Below are 19,379 nucleotides of genomic sequence, written 5' to 3'. Positions count from 1 at the left end.
CTAAATACTTAAACAATGACTCAATGGTTCAAGCAGAACATTAAAGTCAGCCCTTTAAAAGAGACCTGAAACACAAAGCAATATGTCCATGCAAAACACAAAGATATGCAGAGTGTTAACATTTTATTGCAATTTATTTCAGCTCAAGTTTGCGAATATAAAATACAAACATTAATATTTACCAGAATAAACACAGCATCAGGAGATACATCATCCACTTTCTAGATATTTGTTTTCCCATTTTATTTGCAACATTCTTACAAGATTGTAGATTCTACAGTTACTAACGTGCGATCTCAGCCCTTAGATCGAACAGCAGCGACTTCTTCTACTACAGCAAATCTATAATCGGTAGTTCTCCATGGAAAAAAAGGTTATACAGTATGTTTGAGGGGAAAATGGAAGTAAGCTTTAAGAAGAGTTTTGTGGAATAAAATCCACGAGGATCAGGTGGGAACGTCATTTTCAGTGAGCCGAGGTTTCCGAGCAGCACTTGTATACTGGATGTGTCCGTATCTTTGCACATTCCTGAAGGTTTAGTGAGTGCGTACAAAATAGTTAATTAATGCTCTGTCCGTGTATCAACATGAAGGGCTTTTTGTTCACACAGTGTTGTACTCGTGTCACCAGATCTCGAGTCTTAGGAACTAGTTAAAGTCATTCTTGCTATAACAAATTCAAATGAGCAAAAAGCAATCTACATGTCATATTAAAAGCTAGTTTAATATTTATAATAGTGAGTTGCAGTAAATTGTCAATTTCAGGCATTTCAGTGAATAAGCATGGATGAAATAGACATACTTAGGTTGGCTACCTGTGCTTTAAGTATGTCCTGCAGTCATACTGCAGTCAGCCAGGTGGGGCTGTGGGGCAGGTGGACTTCAGCTTTAGCCGCTCGATGTTTTGTCTTCACAGGTCAGCCACTAACTTTATACGTCTGCTTTTGGCTCTGGACAGGTCGTTTCTATTTGGCTTGTCTAAGCTTGTTTGCTGAAACATTTTTAAACTTACACAGATTTCCTGAATTTGTTCTACTTATAGCAATTAGCTTCTTTGTATACGATTGTGCCGTAACACACGTGGTATAAAATGGTCTTTGATTCTACAACGAAGGGGCGCAAATGTCAGAAATGTTCAATTCCTGCACCGAGTGTCTTTGTCATCTTATGTCGAGTCACTCGGCTTTGGCCTCAGATCGACTCAGGCTCAAAACAATAACTTTGGGTTTCCAGATAGTTTTAAACTATTTTCTGTATAGTGTTAAAAACTCACAAAGCAACACATAAATAATTGCTGGATATTGAAATGTGTACTTAAGTACTTTAACATTCAAGTATTGATTGATTTACCACAGTTTGAGAGTTTGATCAAGAATAAATTAACTGACAATGTGCAAATATATACATTACAGTCTTTAAAGTCGTGCATTGTTTTTTTAATACAGGTGGTGTTTTTAATATTTAAGTTGGTCCTTATGCTCATGTATAAGAACAATTGGACTGTGGTGCAAAACTGCTGAATAAACACATTTGTGTTTTTATGATTAGCTTTGACAATCACGTAATTCGACGCGCACATTGTGAAGGCAAAACGCATTTTAAGAACTTCAACAGTTTAACCTTGATGGCTTAAATTCTCCCTCGTGACAAACATCATGTTTTGATCATTGTGCAAAAAACTTTACATCCCTGTGCTTCTCAAGAGAATTTATTTTAAAAACTTTGTCTTTAGAACATTTCAAACATAAATAATGTAACATTTTTTTCCAGGGTAATAGAAATGTACCTAATATGTCAAATGTATTTATTAAAGACTGTCGTTAACGTCTGGTGTAAATATAGAAATGTGAAAACTTTTTTAAATGCTGGTGTTGCTTTAAGTAGTGTATTTTTCTTCTTCTATATTTTAAAGTTAGTAGTAAACTTGTAATCAGGACTAACCTAAAACCAAGAAGGAATGGTATTACATTTCAAGTGAACAGGAAGGAAAGGTTATAGTGCAATTTAGATAAGTCAAGGATGTGACACACCATTCTATCACTCTCTGGAGACACTTGTCATTACCGGAGACAAACATGTCATTATTATACTGTTAAATGTTCTCAATGGCAAAGAAAACATTCATCTGCTATTACTAAATCAGGGATAATTAACATGTTTGTTTATACATTGTTTGACAAAGTCTCCAGTTGTGACAACTATCTCCATTTTTCTTAATAGGACTGAAAGTGGGGTCTCCACTTTGGTGTAGGCCATCTGATGTAAGAGATAACAGTTGTGTGTGTGTGTGTGTGTGTGTGTGTGTTAGCTGGTACCACCGAGTGAACCTCGTCTGGTCAGGCTCTGTGTGCTGGAGCTCAGGCCTCGCACATCTGTTAAACAGCTCGACTGGGGAACAAAACAAAAACACACAAGCTGGATGTTAACATGCGACAGGTATTTGAATCACTTATTGAGGACATGCACATGTCAGTAACAGTGATTTATGGAACAATTATTGGGACAAATGCAGTACTGACAAAAAAATAATTTGGTTTCTTGATTTAATTTTTTGTAGACTTTTAACATTTTATTTGTGACTGTGACCTTTTATGACATTTATTTAGTGAAATACTAGACTATGACTTGCTTTAAATGTTTTTAATGCCATTTATGGCATTATATTATGACTTCTTTTTTGACATACTATATACTCAATCACAAAATGCATTTTTTCATTACATTTTGTAGACATTTACTTTTTATATACTACACTATTATTTTATATTACTTTGACATACTGGGCTATGCAGGGCTTAACAAAAATTAATTGCCCAGGGCAAGTAAAATGCCACATTAAGTGGTACAAAGTTATTAAACTAGGGATGCCCCAATTGATAAAAACAATGGGATAATGCCACTTTGTGAACAACAAATCTGTTTTAAAGACGGTTAGTTTACGTTGGCAGCCGGTAGGCAGCACAGTCCTGCCTAAATAACAGAGCTAACAGAGTGGAGGTTGCATTGACTTACATTATGATGCGTTCAAGCTCTATTCAGTAAAAATTAGTAATTGGTGAACGTAAAATATAACATCATCATATATATGCAATCTTGTCCTTTTGGTGAGAAACTGACAATAGCATACAATACTGACACTTTTTATAACTTTACATTCTTTATGGCAGACTATACGATGTCTTCTTTTAAAGACTTTTCATGGCATACTACTTTATGATTTCTTAATGACATTTTTATGGCATACATTACTGTGACATTCTATACAGCATACTTTACGACATTTATAAGACATGTTTTAAATATTCTTATGACAATACTATACAATCACTGTTTTTATTCATTTCCTTTGTGGAATACTATACAATGATATTCTTTTAATGACATACTATACTGTGACTTTAAAAAAAAAAATAAAAAATAATTGGGGGCATAGTATTATCTGAATAGTTCTTCCACCACTGGTAATATTTATGCTAAGTGTGTTTGATAACAATCCACAAATTAACATGGAAGTAAATCTACATTGTGCTGGGCAGAAACATTCAATAAGAATGCAGCACCAAATAAATCGCTGATTTATAAAGTATAACACCTGGCACATTTACTCCTCCAAGTACATGCATGTCATCACAAACAGTCTGCTCACCTGGGCACCGTCCTGACTCTCTCTAGCTCGATCATTCAACACATTCAGAGATTTCGCCCTCTTCATCCTGAAAACAGGGCAGAATATCATAATTAATTCTTAATCTTTATGAAAGGGGTATTATATCATTAAACACACACAGTTGTTGGGGAAAGTTCACCGCTGCCAACCCTTGTTTAATGTCAACACGACTGAAAATGGAGATATCAAGAGACTGAAAGGCAATTTACAGAGAGTTCTTAATCTAAATGTTTTATAAAATATGAAAACTTTCTTTAAAAAATTCACCATTTGAAAACAAAAACACTTTTTGCAATAAACCATAAACCTCCATGAAGAAATCAGAGAGCATCTATGAGATAAGAACAATTGTGGTGTCAGCTACAGTCGTTTCACTCGCAGTGGGGGGGTCAACATCTTAACAGAATATTACCCAGCATTCTTCGGCGTAGTTTCCTCTATTCCAACTCCTCTCAGCTTGCGCACCAGTTTCTCGCTGCTTCTTCGTATTGACTCTCTGAGTTTGGTGAAAGAACCGCTGCGCTTCAGGTTACTGAGTCCGTCCTGTCCGTACCCGCTGTCCTCGGCACCGGACCAGCTGGGACGACCATCTCCTGGAGGACGGGCGGACAGACAGACAGAATGACAAACAGCAACAAATCAGTGTATGAACATTTAGTATGCAAAAACAAGCTTGTCTCTCTTATCATGAATTTAAAAATGTACATCTTAACAAATGAATTCTGCCGCACGACAGATCCCTCGTGTTCACGCACTCATTGCAAACGTCACCATAACGAATAAGAAAATGGCTTTAACTACGAAAACATGATCCAGGTTGTTAAATAAAACGTTGAGAGTTATGGTGGGATTCAACATTTTCCCCAAGTCTCAATCAATGTAAAATACAAAAAGACAAACCCACAACAAATGATGTACCTTCTACAGATCCAAACTCCTTTTCATGTGCTCGGGTCAGGATTTCTTTGTAGAGAGATTCAGCTTGTCTGTATTTCCCCTGCTTGAGATAGCATGATGCCTGAGGAGGAACAAAGTAACAGGAAAGTAGATGAAAGTGAAGCTGGTTTGAGGGAGCGGACAGTAAACACATTCATTTTGTAAATTGTAAGTAGTTCATTACACTGAAACTCTTGACAGTAATCATTTACGTTATGACAAACTCAGAGAGGAAAACTAAGAAATCAGACATCAAGGTTCAAACTCTCACCAGGTTGTTCTTGGTCTTGGCCACGTTAGCGTCGTCTGGTCCCAGTTTGCTCTGGTAGATGTGCAGAGCACGTTCGTAGTACTGCTCAACCTCCTGGTACTTCCCCTGGTTCTGACACAGCAGAGCCAGGTTGTTCAGCTGCTTGGCCACATCTGGGTGGTCTGTCCCCAAAACCTGAGGGAGCATTCAGACACGAAACATTCATTATACTTTCCATAAGAATGACAGTTTCTGTTACATGAAACATGCATCATGGAAGACGTATTCAGATTCTTTACTTGAAGTTACAATCTCCAAGATCGGTTTCGTTCTTTTTGGCGGCACCTATGGCGATAAGCGGTAATAGCAGGTGTGTTTTTTGGTCTCACTTCCCGAGAGATCGAACAGTGACTGATGGTTCAGCTTAATGCCGCTGCTGCATTTCCCAGAGATCGAAAAACAAGTGTCGGAAATTTCCAGGAATGTTGTAAAACTGCAAATGCAAGGGCCATAGTGTTGTTTCATTCGGTAATAGATAGTGACTTTAACTTTATTATTATGTATTTAAATGAAGATCTTCAAGATTATTACTTTAAGTAAAAGCAGCAATAAATCCCTGTAAAAACGTTCTGTCACAAGTACACTGACCAAAGATATAAACGCAACACTTTTGTTTTTGCTCCCATTTTTCATGAGCTGAAACCCAAGATCTAAGACTTTTTCTAACAACAAAAGGCTTATTTATCTCCAATGTTATACACACATCTGTTTAAATCTGTGTTAGTGAGCACTTCTCCTTTGCTGAGATAATCCTTCCAGGTGTGAGGTCACAGGTGTGGCATATCAAGATGCTGATAAACAGCATGATTACTGCACAGGTGTGCCTCAGGCTGGTCACAACAAAATGCCACTCTAAAAATGTGCATGCAAGTACTGGGATGTTTTCAGCTTCCAGGAATTGTGTGGACATTCCTGCAGTCAGCATGCCAATTGCCCTCAAAACTCGCAACATCTGTGGCATTGTGCTGTGGGATAAAACTGCACATGTTATTGTGACAGGCACACCTGTGCAGTAATCATGCTGTCTAATCAGCATCTTGATGTGCCACACCTGTGAGGTGGATGGATTATCTCGGCAAAGGAGACGTGCTCACGAACACATGAAACAATAGAAAAAGTCTTAGATCTTGGATTTCAGCTAATGGGTTGCAAAAATAAAAGTGTTGCGTTTATATTTTTGGTCAATAGTTCTGCATACAAAATCTTATTTATACCTAATCTCTCTCTAATTATGTTCTTATATTAATTATGAGAAGATATAATTGGACACTGTTTTAGTGTGAAGGTTAGTTATGTAGCGGAGAGAATTAGGAATTGTACAAACGCTGAAGTCTTCATGAGTGTAGTAATACAGGTGTGTGTGTGTGTGTGTGTGTGTGTGTGTGTGTGTGTGTGTGTGTGTGTGTGTGTGTGTGTGTGTGTGTGTGTGTGTGTTCTCTCACTTTCTCTCTGATCTCCAGAGCTCTTTTACACAGCGGCTCTGCTTCCTTGTATTTTCCTCTCTTCCCATAAAGCACTGCCAGGTTGTTGAGCGTTGCTGCCACCTGCACAGACAAAACACACAATGTACATACCAACTCAGTAAGTCTGATTTAAATTAAAACAATACTAATACTAATATTTTGGGTAATATAGACAGGCAGCAATCTGAGCAACACAATGAGACTGAGGTTATAATACATCCTGCATACAAGATGTTCACAAGAGACTAAACATTTTTGGCAGCAATGTTACAGTGATAAGACGATATGGTGAGTGAAAATCAAGTGAAATAAAGACAACTAAACAAACAAGATTGATACAGTATGTGTCAGTGGTGATTAAAGCGTCATTAGACTGCAGCTGGTTGATTAAAGGAGGAGAACTTACAGCCGGATGGTCCATACCAAGAGTTTTCTCTCTGATTGCCAACGCATCGTTCAGCAGGTTGGCTGCTTCTTTGTATTTGTTCTGATCTCTGTAGAGGAAAACACGTCGCACCGTTTCAGATCAAACCTTTCATATAAAATCACTTTCTAGTAAATGGACTTCCTTGATCTAAGTGCAGAAACATTATTATATGGATCATTTTATGTTTCAGTTCTGCACATTTCATTCTATAAAGAGTAGATTAATAAAAGGTGAAACAATAAGTTAGTAGTTATGGCATTGATAACAAGCTGATACATAAATACACATCAGAATAATGTTCCAGTGACCTAAACAGAAAGTGGAAACATGTGTCAGAGCTCCTCATAACCTCAGACTACAGTTAACAAAGTTAGACAAATGTATTTTCTAAATAATTTCATCAATACCAGAGAGATATCTTCTTCTGTCAGCTCTGCCTTTCACAAACATGGAAAAATGTGAATTTAGATTATAATGAATTGACTCCTAATGTCAGAGGGACACCTGGCGGGTTGGACATATAAGTAGAAGACATTATCCGTTTTGGGGGATAATCTTTATCTAAGTGTTGTTTTATTGACCTGGTGACTGGTCTCACCTGTACACCAGCGCCAGTATATTCAGCATGGTGGCTACGTCTGGGTGGGTGTGGCCTGAGGACTTCTCCAGGTCTTCCAGAGCCTGTTGAGACATTAAAATAAGACACTCTCAGGCATTTGATCAGGACGTAGTGCTGGCCGAATTAAGCTTTTGGGCTTTCATTCCATTTGTGCCCAAAGATATTTGAAGCTTCGGTGCTTCTAACGCAGCAAACAACACAGAGACATCTGGTGCCTTGCAAAATGTATAGCAGCGCTTCCAGACAGAAAGAATCACTGCAACTCGCTCATTGTAATGGTTTTATTCTGATGGGTGCAATACAAGTTAAATATGCCTGTGTGTTATTGTTAAATCTGTAATAGTTTTGATAAGAAGTGCTGCATTAAATGTAGACCGTATTGTTCCACACGTTAGCAGTGTCTGTGGATTTGAAGACTTTAACCTCTCTGATGGGGAAAGAACCAGAGATATTGCAGGCCTCAGATCTGTCTGGTGAACGCCCCTCTCACCTGTTTGCAGAGTGGCACAGCGACTTCGTATCGACCCTGGGATGCGTATTGGATGACCAGGTTGTGCAGTGTTCGAAGGCGGGCGGGAATCTCGTAGCCGCCCTGCTGGGCTGCGGCTGCTGCACTGCTGTGGTGAGGCTGTGACACTGAACAGCAGTAAACAAAAGAAATGCAGTATTTGATACGAGCGTGGACTTTATGTAAGCAATCAATTACAAGTTTGAGTTACATTTGTATTAACGCAAACACATTAATAAAATCAGATACATTAACTGAACGTTCTTTTCTTCTTTAAAGCTTTGTCAGTTCATCGCAGCTTTAAATTAACTGTTGCTGTGTAGCTGCGAAAAAGGTACCATCTCTGTGGACATGGTGAGACTCTCCACTCATGTTGCAATGTTTTCAGAAATAGAAGCTGCTGATATACGAGACAACTATAACAAGATTAAATAATGATGTGATTGGATTTAAAAAGCTTTACTCGGTACAGATCCCGATGTGCGAGTTCATTATGAGTTTTCATTATCACTGTGTGAAATTTGACACGAGACCTTGAAATGTCTTTTCTGTGTGTGAAGAGTTGTTACTGAAAGTCTAAGCAGCAGCAATACAGTTACACTCTTCAGTTTATCCTTGAACAGTGAAGACTGTCACACCATTCATCAGCTGCACCCCTCAATTAAAAGAGAGGATGTGTAATACATTTACACACATAAACAGCATGTGTGATGTTGAGTCAGTCTCCCACCAGTGGCATCCAGCCATGCAGTCAGTTTGAGTTTTATTTTCTGAGCCTTTGAGACTTCTTACACCATCCTGACAAAATCAAGGGGATTTGAAATTCACATTAATGCTGTGAATGATTGAAAAGCATACTGTACATTACTGAGAGAGACGACAAAGTCTTACTCTGCGATTGCTCCTCGTCCTCGGTAGGAAAGAGGTCATCCAGAGACTCTTTGGTGGAAGACGTGTCTTTGTCATCCTGTGAGAAACAAACATACTCATCAAATACACAACTGCAGATATATTATATCATCATAGTCTTAATAAAACTCAAGGTGTACATGAGCAGCAGCTGTAAATAAAGGTGTCGATTCTGATTTGAAACAAACCGATTTAAAAAGGGTGGCTCACGGTGGCAAACACAGATAATTACCTACAACTCTGCAACTTATGGAGTTTTTTAGCCTCTTTAATCCCCTGGATTTGATTGTACGGCACTATCGACTACATGGTTCAGTCTCTGTGTTCTCATCAAGCCCATTCCAGTAACAACACACAGATGTTTTTGGTAAGTAAGCTCTGATCAACCCACTGTGCGCTACCTGTCCACCATCAAACTGCAGGCAGAAAAAGTGAACTACTAGCTGGTGAACACAGTGGATGCAGCTGAATAACCAGATAGTTCCCTCAGGAGTTAGTAGAGACCAAACCAAAAGGTAAAAAGTGGTAAATATTGTTTTTTCTATGTCTTCTGGATTTGTAAATAGGTACAACTTGGGGTGATGAGGTGTCAGGCTTCTCGTCTGTCAACTTGTGTGTTTCTTTTTCTACCAGAAGTGAGCTTCTATACAATAAGTCATTCAAAAACTGGGAGGACTAAAACCTTTCTCAGGTTTCAGTTCATATTTCAGGTTTCCCTGAATATACACACAAAATGAAAGATGAAAGCCATGTGCCGATATGTGTAACTGCTGTAACGAGCTGACTTCCTGGAGAACAACTACGGTGGCAAAGTTGTTAGATCTTCTGTTAAATTAAGACTTATTTGGTTGGTTAAGTAATGATAGCAAACTCTTCCTAAACACACACACACACACACACACACACACACACACACACACACACACACACACACACACACACACACACACACACACACACACACACACACACACACACACACACACACACACACACACACACACACACACACACACACACACACACACAGATGCCGTCTCCTCACCAGCTGCGGCTCCTCCAGGTCGTATTTGCGTATGGAGGACATGAACTGCAGGTGTCTGTTCTGCTCCTCCAGGGTGACCACCTCCTGCTCCCTGTCCTGCAGTCTCTGCTGAGCACCTGCCAGCTCATCCCTCAACCACTGGTTCTCCTGACAGAGACGGCGCACCTGAAGAGGAGAGCACAAAGAAAGAGTAGGGGGAGGAAAAGAAAAAGAAAAGGGGAGGAGAAAGATGGAGAAATGGTACCATGAAGGAGGACAGAGAGAGAGGAGCAAGAGGGGAATGAATAGTTGGATATGAAAGGAGAGGCCAAGTGAAAGAGGACGAAGGAGTGTAAGGAGGAAGGAACAAGAAGGAAGAAAAAAGACAAGATGAGGCGTGGGTTACGAGAGGAGGATTTGAGAAGCATAACTTTCTTTAGGGTCAGAAAAACACAATGAAGGATTGAACAACATCAGAGATGTGTTTCAGTTATTCCTGCAGAAACTCACCTGAGCACGAAGCTTCTGTTTCTCTGCCTCCAGAGAACCCAGGTGGGCCGACAACGCCATCATCACCTGGACGAGAGACAAAAGGAACATGACATACAGATGAAAAACTAAAAATTGACAATCAATTGAAAACCAAACATCAGGTTTGACCCAACAGACCCTTTGGGGACAGAAGTATGGGGGAGATGATGCTCATCTAATACTGCACATTGTACAGGCGGCCCGTTCTGGACTCTTTTAAATTGACATTTAATGTTGAATCCAACTTTTACTTTAAACAGTTTTATTTGTACTTTTGTACTTTTAATATATCGTCTTTAAATTGCTTTAACAATCTCTGGGACAACACTTTCCTTTAGGACAATGAAGTTTTAGGTAAGTTTCATATCATTACAGTGTCAGCCTTTATTATATTTGTATTATACTTTTTACTATTAAAAGTAATTAGATGATTAACTTTGTACCTTTGTTTACCTGCACTTGTTTAAGTGCACTTTCCTGAAGAAGGCTGCCTGAACTGTATTCTTTGATGTTTGTATTTTTTTTGTAAGTTTGGATAAACATTAAAACAGTAACAAAGAAATTAAAAGTGATAACATAAAAAAAACACATAATAAATCAAAAAAGTTACACCTGCATTAAATGATATTTGTTGAATTTTTTAAGAGCAGTGGAAACAAGCTGTGAAAACAACAACACATAATTGTCTTGTAAAGTTGATATAGCTCACGTGTTAGCAAACAGTTGCCTATTTACAGAGCAAGACTAAACGTAGCAACATTAGCATTTATCTGGAGTCGTGTTCAGTAAGTAGATACATTTACTCAATTGCTGTACTGAAATACAATCTTGATTCAGGTATATTCAGACAGTATGAGTAAAATAATGTTTATTTTTTATTAAAGCATGTAAACGTGTAGAGACCCAAACAAGTATGAACATGAAGATGTGCATAATAATTCCCCTTTAAGTCATCAATAATTATAATACAATAATGACGTGTACATTTCTCTGAAATGGGCGGTTTGGCAGAATGAGTGTTTACTTTTTGTACTTGATGTATATTTTGATGCTAATACTTTTGTACTTTTACTTAAGTGAAATTTTGAAAGCAGGACTTTTACTTGCAACACAGTATTTCTACACTGGCATTGCTACTTTAACTTAAAGGACCAGTGTACGGATTTAAGGCAGACATGGAATATAATGTTCCTAACTATGTTTTCATGAGTGTATAATCACCTGAAACTAATATGCATTGTGTTTTCACAAAGACTGTTTCCCATTGGGAAAGATAGGTCTGTAAATCAGCAGATCATTTATTTTGGAGGTAATTCAACTTCCCAGTAAACTTAAACAGATCCTAAAGGGATAACATAGCCAAATCCAGAGTTTGTTTCCTTCCTCAGTTCATGTGTATAATTCTGAGATTGGGAGGCGCTAGTGCTCTTCCTCCATGGATGCAGAAGACAACAGAAAGATACTGTGCAGTCAAGCCACTTTGGCTTCATGTGCTACTGAGCAACTTTCATAGGAATGATCGGGGCCAGCGCTGTATCCAGTTTATACTTTATACATCCATGGCCATGTTGCACCGCCATGTTTTACAGTCACCCAGACAAACCAAACGCTGACTCTAAAGAGGACCTTTTGTTTTTACGTTACCCTGAAGGCCACCGTAGGTTCTCCGACACGATTGGAAAGGGAGGGGTGAGCAAAGGGGTATTCAGTTAGTTGCAATCTGCAACCTCACCAGTAGATGCCACTCAAACCTACAAACTGGACCTTTAAGTAAAAGATCTGAGCACCTCGTCCACCACTGGTCATGTTTCTGGCTACCTGAAGTCAGAATTCACTCTCATTTTAGTTCTGTTTTGGTCTCTACCAACTCCTGAGGGAAATATCTGTCTCTATAGCTGCTTAAATGCTCCACGATGTTTGCTAGCTAGTCGCTAAATTTGCCTGTCTGTTATTTGGTGCTGAGCAGGAAGTGTACAATGGGTTTTTATAGCCTTTCCCCTAAAACAGCTGCCTACAGTGGCTGAAAAGAATAGCTATAAGAGCGGTGAGAGTGAACCAAAACAGTTAAGTGGATCGCAAAACAATGAGCTAAAACACGCCACAGAGCTTATAGCAGCTTTAAATCACCACAAAATAAGTTGCTATGGCTTTGCCTCTATTCTATTCTTTTGTTCGTACCTGTGCCTCGCTCAGCCCCAGCTCTATCCTCTCCAGTGATTGGCGGATGATGCCACTCTTCTCCTGCTCCACGCTGCCACTCTCTGGGACTGGCCGGTTCTCCATCGTCTCCTGCAGGTTGTCCAGCAAACTACGGTTCTCTCCTCTCAGCGCCTCCAGCCCAGCGATCACCTGCTGCGTGTTGCACAGAATCTCCTCCGCCGATAACATGGCTCCAACTCTAAAGTTCCTCCTCTCACAACAACTGACCTGGGAACAGCACAAAGAGGTACACATAAATGGTAGAAGAAGTCATTATAGTAGAACTCGTAGTAGTTTAGTAAAAGCAGCAGTAATAGTAGAAGAAAAAGCTGTAAAAGCAGGGCTTGTGTTATCAAGAGAAGTAGTAGGAATACTTAAGAGCTGTAGTAGAACTAGTAGTAGTAATAAAAGAGTAGTCGTGGCAGTTGTAGTACTGGAAGCTGTGGGACAGCAATAGAAGTCTTTTAAAAATAGTTTGGATTATAAACATAACATGTACAACACATTTCAATAAATAGAATAAGTAGCCTATCAGTAGTAAAAGCAGAAGCAGCAGTACAGTACAGTACTACTACCAGTAAAATGGGTAGAAAATAGTATCAGTAATAGCAGTGTCAGTACTTGTAGGCTAGTCGTAATAGTAATAGTAGTAGTAATACAATACGAGTAGAATTGGCAGTAGTAATTATAGTAGTGAAAGTCATGACATAGCAGTAGTAGAGTAGCAAACACAACAGTAGGAGTACTATTGTAGTAGCCATCAGTAACAGAAGCTGTAGGAGAATCAATAGTAGTATCAGTATAAGTTATTGTACTGTATAGTTACTGTAGTAGTAGTAGACGTCTCCATCTTCCAAAATATGAACATTGGTTTTGAAGCACATTCTTTACATGCAAGCCAACTTTAAATGATTACAGGCAAATATTTCTTAATTGCAGTATTTAAAAGTCAGTATACTATTCTTATAATATCAACGTGGCTTTAACAAGGCTGGTGAAGGCAGCTCTAGTGCTGAGTCATTTGGTAAAGAGCCGACATTGAAGACACTGACTGAGCAGTCTCTTGCTCGTCCTGCAGACTGGATCTAACAGAGGCTAGGATTTATTGTTGATTTCACTCATTAAATTAACAGTCGTGAAATAGAGCTCATAATAAATGTAAGAAGATGGGATAAAGATGTTCAAGGTGGTTTCTGTCCAAGTATTGACATTAAATACTTGTATTTCTACTATTCAGTAACGGTGAACAGTCTTCAAAGAAGATGATGAACAAAATACAAAAAGTCAGCAACTTTACTAATCCCAGAATTGTTATAGTTTTCAGTTTCCTCTTTTCTTAGAGTCTGAGAGAAGAAGTCGGCACATGTCGAGGAACAGGCATGAGATGCAGACAGTCTGCAACTGTACAACACAATAAACAAAGTGTTGGCCTCTTTTCCGATCTTGCTTAACTGTGGATAACATAAGCGTTATAATATATGAAAACAAACACACATTTACTCACAGTCTCCGTGCGCTTTGTTTACTGCGGGCGGCCAACAGGCCTCGGTGTCAGTTTACCAACATGTCAGGAATAATGTATTTATAATTGTAAACCAACACAAGCTTCTCCACGGATATGACGACTGCGTCACATTACGAGATATTTCTGTTCATTCTGTGGTGAAAACATCATCGGCTATACTGGACAACACATAAATAGTTAGTCGATAAATACGCCGTGTGAAACACGATGTAAACACACAGACTAACACGCAGACTTCATTTCAGATCCACATCACAAAGGTATTTATAGCCTAACGTTACCTGCTAAATCCAGGCTCCGGCGGCGTGGTTTCGTCTTTTTGTCCACGCTGAGCTATTATTATTATTATTTTATTTGGAAAGCGGAACCGGTCATATACAGGGGAACATTTCCGCTCACTGTATCTTTCAGTTTATTTACTGTTGAACAGGTGGGACGTTGAAAAACTAGAAACGGTAACTGATTCACCTGCTGCCTCCTCGGCGCTCAGCTCCTCCTGTCATCACAGATTCATCAGCATCAAGCTAGCATAGCAACACATCAACTTCCGGTTTTCACCTTCAAGGTAAAAGTCTTATGAACGTTAAGGTCCAATAATGGTTTACATGCATAGTATGCTACTTATAAATCATATCCTGTGTTCAGTGCTGGAAACTTACGCAAGTACTGTAAAATGACAAGGTACTTGTACTTTACTTGAGTATTTCGATTTTGATAAAACTATCAATCATTCTACTCCACTACATCTCAGAGGAAAATATTGTACTTGTTCCTGCACTACATTTGTCTAACAGCTGTAGTTGCTATTTACTTTTCAAATAGCAATTCATCCCTTTCCTCTCCAATGAAAACCGTGTATCTCCGAATTTGGCGATTTTAAACTAGCATGTTTGTGATAAACTGATGGATGTGTTCCTTTATGGGTTGAGAAAATGTTCCTACTTCTTAAACTAAAAAACGATTTAATAAGCCTCTTGGATCAGTGTGAAAAAACATCATCACAAAAGGTGACAACAGGGCTTCTCACACGACAACAAACATATATATATATATATATTTAAGCAATAGCTCACGACAGGCCGTGGTATATGGTCATTATATCACAGTTAAGGGCCGTAGTTCTGCCCGACACGAAGCGGAGGATTGACAACCCCCTTATAAAACAGTTACCAAGTGTGGCAATATGAACGAAAAATACACACTCCAATTTAAATAGTTTTTATTATTAAATAATGATGTTCAAAATAAAATAGTCCTTCGGTTGCCTTCTGCACAAAACATAGTGCGAGGTGTTTGCTATGCAACAATACTAACAGCTAGCGAACATATTAGACAGACTTTCTTCTCTGGAGATAGGCACTGATCAATCCACTCCTCCAGAGTAAAGCTTTGTAAGTTTGTTTGTTAACGGACGTAATTTAACAGCTGTAACAGCTGTAGCTTTTTCTCAGACACGGAGGGATACTGACTTGTTGTGAAAAGTAACTACAATTCTACCCGTGATATACGCTCATTATACCACGGCTAAGAACCAATCAGATTGCTTGATTTGACATGTCCGTTTTATAAATATATATATATATCACCATATATATATATATATATATATATATATATATATATATATATATATATATATATATATATATGATGCATTGCTGTATATTAAACTACCCAACAGGATATAAAGGAGCTAAACATTTGCACAACCTTTAACATCTACAGCAGTAAAATGCAACATACATATTAATACTTAAACTTTGAATGCAGGACATTTACTTGTAGTGATCACAGTGTGGTATCTGAATACCTCTTCCACCACTGCCATTTTCTGTGCCCTATACCTTCTACAAACATATAAATGGGATACCCCCAAACACCTGAACCAAGATGGATCATTTATATATCATATTATAGCAATATACAGTATTTTGTTGTTGTGTTAATCGGGAGTTTATCCTACAACAACAATGTAAGATGACGGCACAATTCCAACTACATAAACAGTCAAATTAAATTGTGAAATACGACAACAGGCTACCAAAGTATTGTGCAGTAACTTTACAGTTATGTCTAACTTACCTAACCTTGAATATAATAACAAAAACACAATGCTTTTATTCTGAAGGCACTGTCCCTCAACTTCCTGCATTTTTTCAGTTATGTCCATGCACATTGACGAATTTGAGGAGCTTACCTGATCCCATATTTCCCACAATACACCGCGGCACCGGGGCTGGCCTGGATGTCCTGCCCAGGACAAGGCCACCTATCTGCCAAAAAGATGAATTATTATTTTATTTTAACAATAATTTTCCTGTGATTAAATGCCCATTACTTTTAATTATTCTTAAATCATCCATCCTGACTGACTGTTACTCTCTTAAGGCCTAGTTACTGACATTATTTTATTAAGTTTAACATGTAAACAATTTAGTGTTGATCAACTGATCATTAATTCAAATACAGGTGTGTTTTACGTCTGTTTAAAAATAAATGACTAAATATTATCAAAAAATATTTCTGATGCACTTTGTTTTTTATGTTGTATTGATGCCACATGTCACAGATTAGCTTGTCCATTCAGTCAAATTACCTGAGTGGTCTGTGTGTGACCCAGAGGTCACAGTGTGGGACCAGTATTAGTCCTATTAATGTCCCATTAGCCAAGCATGCGGAGGAACAAGGTTTTAGGAAACAATCATCTTAAGTTACATTAAGAATTCATTACAACAGCATTTAGTGGGAGTGAGTGGGGGCGAGGCTCAGCAGCTTAACATAGAGTGACTGCAAACAAATAGGATCTAAAGAACAAGCGCTGTGTGTGGGGGGATTAACACTTAACTTTTTAGAAAAATAGGCACAGCAATATTTTTTGTTGTAAATATATATTATTTTTTACTGCAATACAGCTGGAGTTGTTTTTCAGATTAAAATTCTACATATAAACATATAAAAACATGTGTAAACTTACAAAAAGGTGTATTGTCACAACTACCCAGCAATATGTAAAGTAGTTAAAGCTCCACTGCTCCAATACATAAATTATTATGATCCAATTATATAATAATAATAATAATAATAATAATAATAATAATAATAATAATAATAATAATAATAATAATAATAATAATAATATATCAGTGACATGGGGCCATTCTGCTGCAGAACCAGTACTTTTAAGTTTTATACTTTAAATACAATAAGCTGTATCTTTTGCAAGACTTTTACTTGTAATGGGGTATTTTTATAGTATGGCATCACTACTTTTACTTCAGTAAATTATCTAAATACTTCCTCAACCACTGGGTTTGGTCGGCTGATACTCAATATTAAAAGACACTGATCAGGGTCAGGAGCAAAAACACAACAACAAAAACAAAACATCTGAGGCCTGTACTACGAAGCGAGTTCAACATACCCAGGATCTCTTTGTGTTATCTGGCTAAACTAACCATAACCGCGATCCCGCTAAACGGTCCAACGATGGAGGTGATCAACGCGGGTTTCTCAGCCAGGCTGCGAGCGCGTTCACGTGAAAGGGGCGGGGTTTGCAGCGTATGACCAATCACAAACAGGGACAAGTGTCTCTGTCAGCAGAGCGTCATATTTCACAAATGAAGAGTAAACTACTATAATAGACACATAGGAAGACGAACACAATAACCAGGCTAAAAGTAACACATAATAAACTGCCAAATGCAGGAAGGACAGAGGCAAAAAATATCCGACTGTGTGAATGTAAATTAATAGAAACATGATATCACTGCCCATCTAGGGCACGAGTACATCGCTATAATTACATTTGTGTTTTTCATTAAATGAAGATGTTGTAGGAAATGTATTCTTATATAATACAAGATACTTTATTCATCCTCTTGGGGAAATGATGACGTGTATGATAATAGTTTAGTCTTATTATTTCAGGTGTAACGCCAGCTGTGTGAAACACAAAGTGAATTCATATGATATAATTTCATATATGTGCGACACGTCGGAGTCGTGTACTTACATTCCCGCAGGCTGTGTACATTTCCTTGAGTTACTTTGCTCCGGGTACTTGTATGTATGCTGCGGGTGTTTATTAGATGTGAACGTAAATCTATTTACCGCTTTGAATTATATTCTTATATTTATTTTTGCTCCCCTGTCCGTTTCACACCACCGGGGTTTTAGTTGAAAAAAAGACTAACATATTATCATACACGCCATAAGAATACATTTTAGCAACACATTCATTTAACGGAATACACACATGAAATGAACATAACTGGAGCAGGTTATGTGTGCAGCATAAGTTACCATGAAGCCTAACCCGTTAAGGAGTGAATCCCCGTCATAGGACTGAAAACCCAGCAGGGTTAAGCCTGAAGTTACCTCTTAACCCAAATCCTTCGTAATACAGGCCCCAGGTCATCCCCACTTTTAACTGAGCTCTGTGACTTTCCAGCAAGAACTTCTAATAGAAGGCCCCTGTCCCATAAGGCCCCCGGCCTGTGCCCTGTGGGCCCAATCAGTTATCCATCCAGGCTTTGACCTCTTGTTCTTTTGAGTTTCTGTTGGTGAAGTTTCTATAGATGGCGCTCTCTCCTTTATCTATTCAGTCATAGGGCTAGCATGCTGCTGATGCTAATGACCATACAGTTATACTAAAACTAGACTTTCTATACACTTAATATATTTAGGCCTGCTGCTCAGGTATTCAGGGTCACAGGGTGGAGGTGCGTCACAAAAACTCTACTTTAAAATCAAATGAAATACAAATGAACAGAGAGGGAGACAGCCCACTAAACAGGAACTATCAGGAGGGTGTGTGTGCATGACAGTTATATGAGTTGGTTGATGGATAGCTCAGCTGTTAGGTAGGGAGAGAAGCTCCAGCAACTGACTGTGGTGGCGAGCAGGCAGGGCCTGGCCATATAAGGTCATCAGTCCCCGGGGAAACTCCTTCTTACAAACAACCCTCCAATACCTCCTGCTCACCGCCTTTAAACCGAAAAAGGCTGACTGGAATCAGGGTCAGGGTGCTCAGATTTTTAGTGAAGTTTGAAAAAGTAACTTGCCAAGTCAGAGCAGCTTAAATGTGACACCAGCACGTTCATGTTAAATAAGAGGAGAGCACTTTGAAGCTTCTTCTCTCAGCAATGTCCGACAAACTGCTGTTGCCGACAACATAACTTAAGGTATTGAGTCTCAATAACAAGCCACACACAGCTTGTCTTTTCTGTCCATACCGACGGGAGACAGGTGTTGCAGTCTTGC

The 19,379-nt window shown here is 38.6% G+C and overlaps 1 protein-coding gene across 5 annotated transcripts; it reads right to left on the bottom strand.

Annotated features, from left to right (window-relative positions):
- Window positions 1-118: 118 nt before the first annotated feature.
- klc3 (kinesin light chain 3) lies at window positions 119-17,601 on the bottom strand. Of its 5 annotated transcripts, none has more exons than XM_029446103.1 (15): window positions 17,539-17,601; window positions 16,315-16,390; window positions 12,572-12,820; window positions 10,373-10,438; window positions 9,884-10,048; window positions 8,821-8,896; window positions 7,912-8,057; window positions 7,401-7,483; window positions 6,782-6,869; window positions 6,355-6,456; window positions 4,874-5,047; window positions 4,585-4,684; window positions 4,079-4,259; window positions 3,646-3,712; window positions 119-2,387 (listed from the first exon to the last, which is right to left on the bottom strand). In XM_029446103.1, the coding sequence occupies exons 3-15, from the start codon at window positions 12,779-12,781 to the stop codon at window positions 2,304-2,306; spliced, it is 1,542 nt and encodes a 513-aa protein (XP_029301963.1). In that variant the 5' UTR covers window positions 12,782-12,820; window positions 16,315-16,390; window positions 17,539-17,601; the 3' UTR covers window positions 119-2,303. The 5 variants fall into 5 exon arrangements, with proteins under 5 accessions (XP_029301963.1, XP_029301965.1, XP_029301967.1 ...); XM_029446105.1 differs by having other exon boundaries at window positions 16,315-16,386; window positions 17,539-17,576; XM_029446107.1 differs by lacking the exons at window positions 16,315-16,390; window positions 17,539-17,601 and adding an exon at window positions 14,586-14,605.
- Between the last annotated feature and the right edge of the window lie 1,778 nt (window positions 17,602-19,379).

Source organism: Cottoperca gobio, chromosome 13, assembly GCF_900634415.1.
Source record: "Cottoperca gobio chromosome 13, fCotGob3.1, whole genome shotgun sequence".
Classification (NCBI taxonomy): domain Eukaryota; kingdom Metazoa; phylum Chordata; class Actinopteri; order Perciformes; family Bovichtidae; genus Cottoperca; species Cottoperca gobio.
This window is presented reverse-complemented; position numbering and strand designations above follow the sequence as displayed.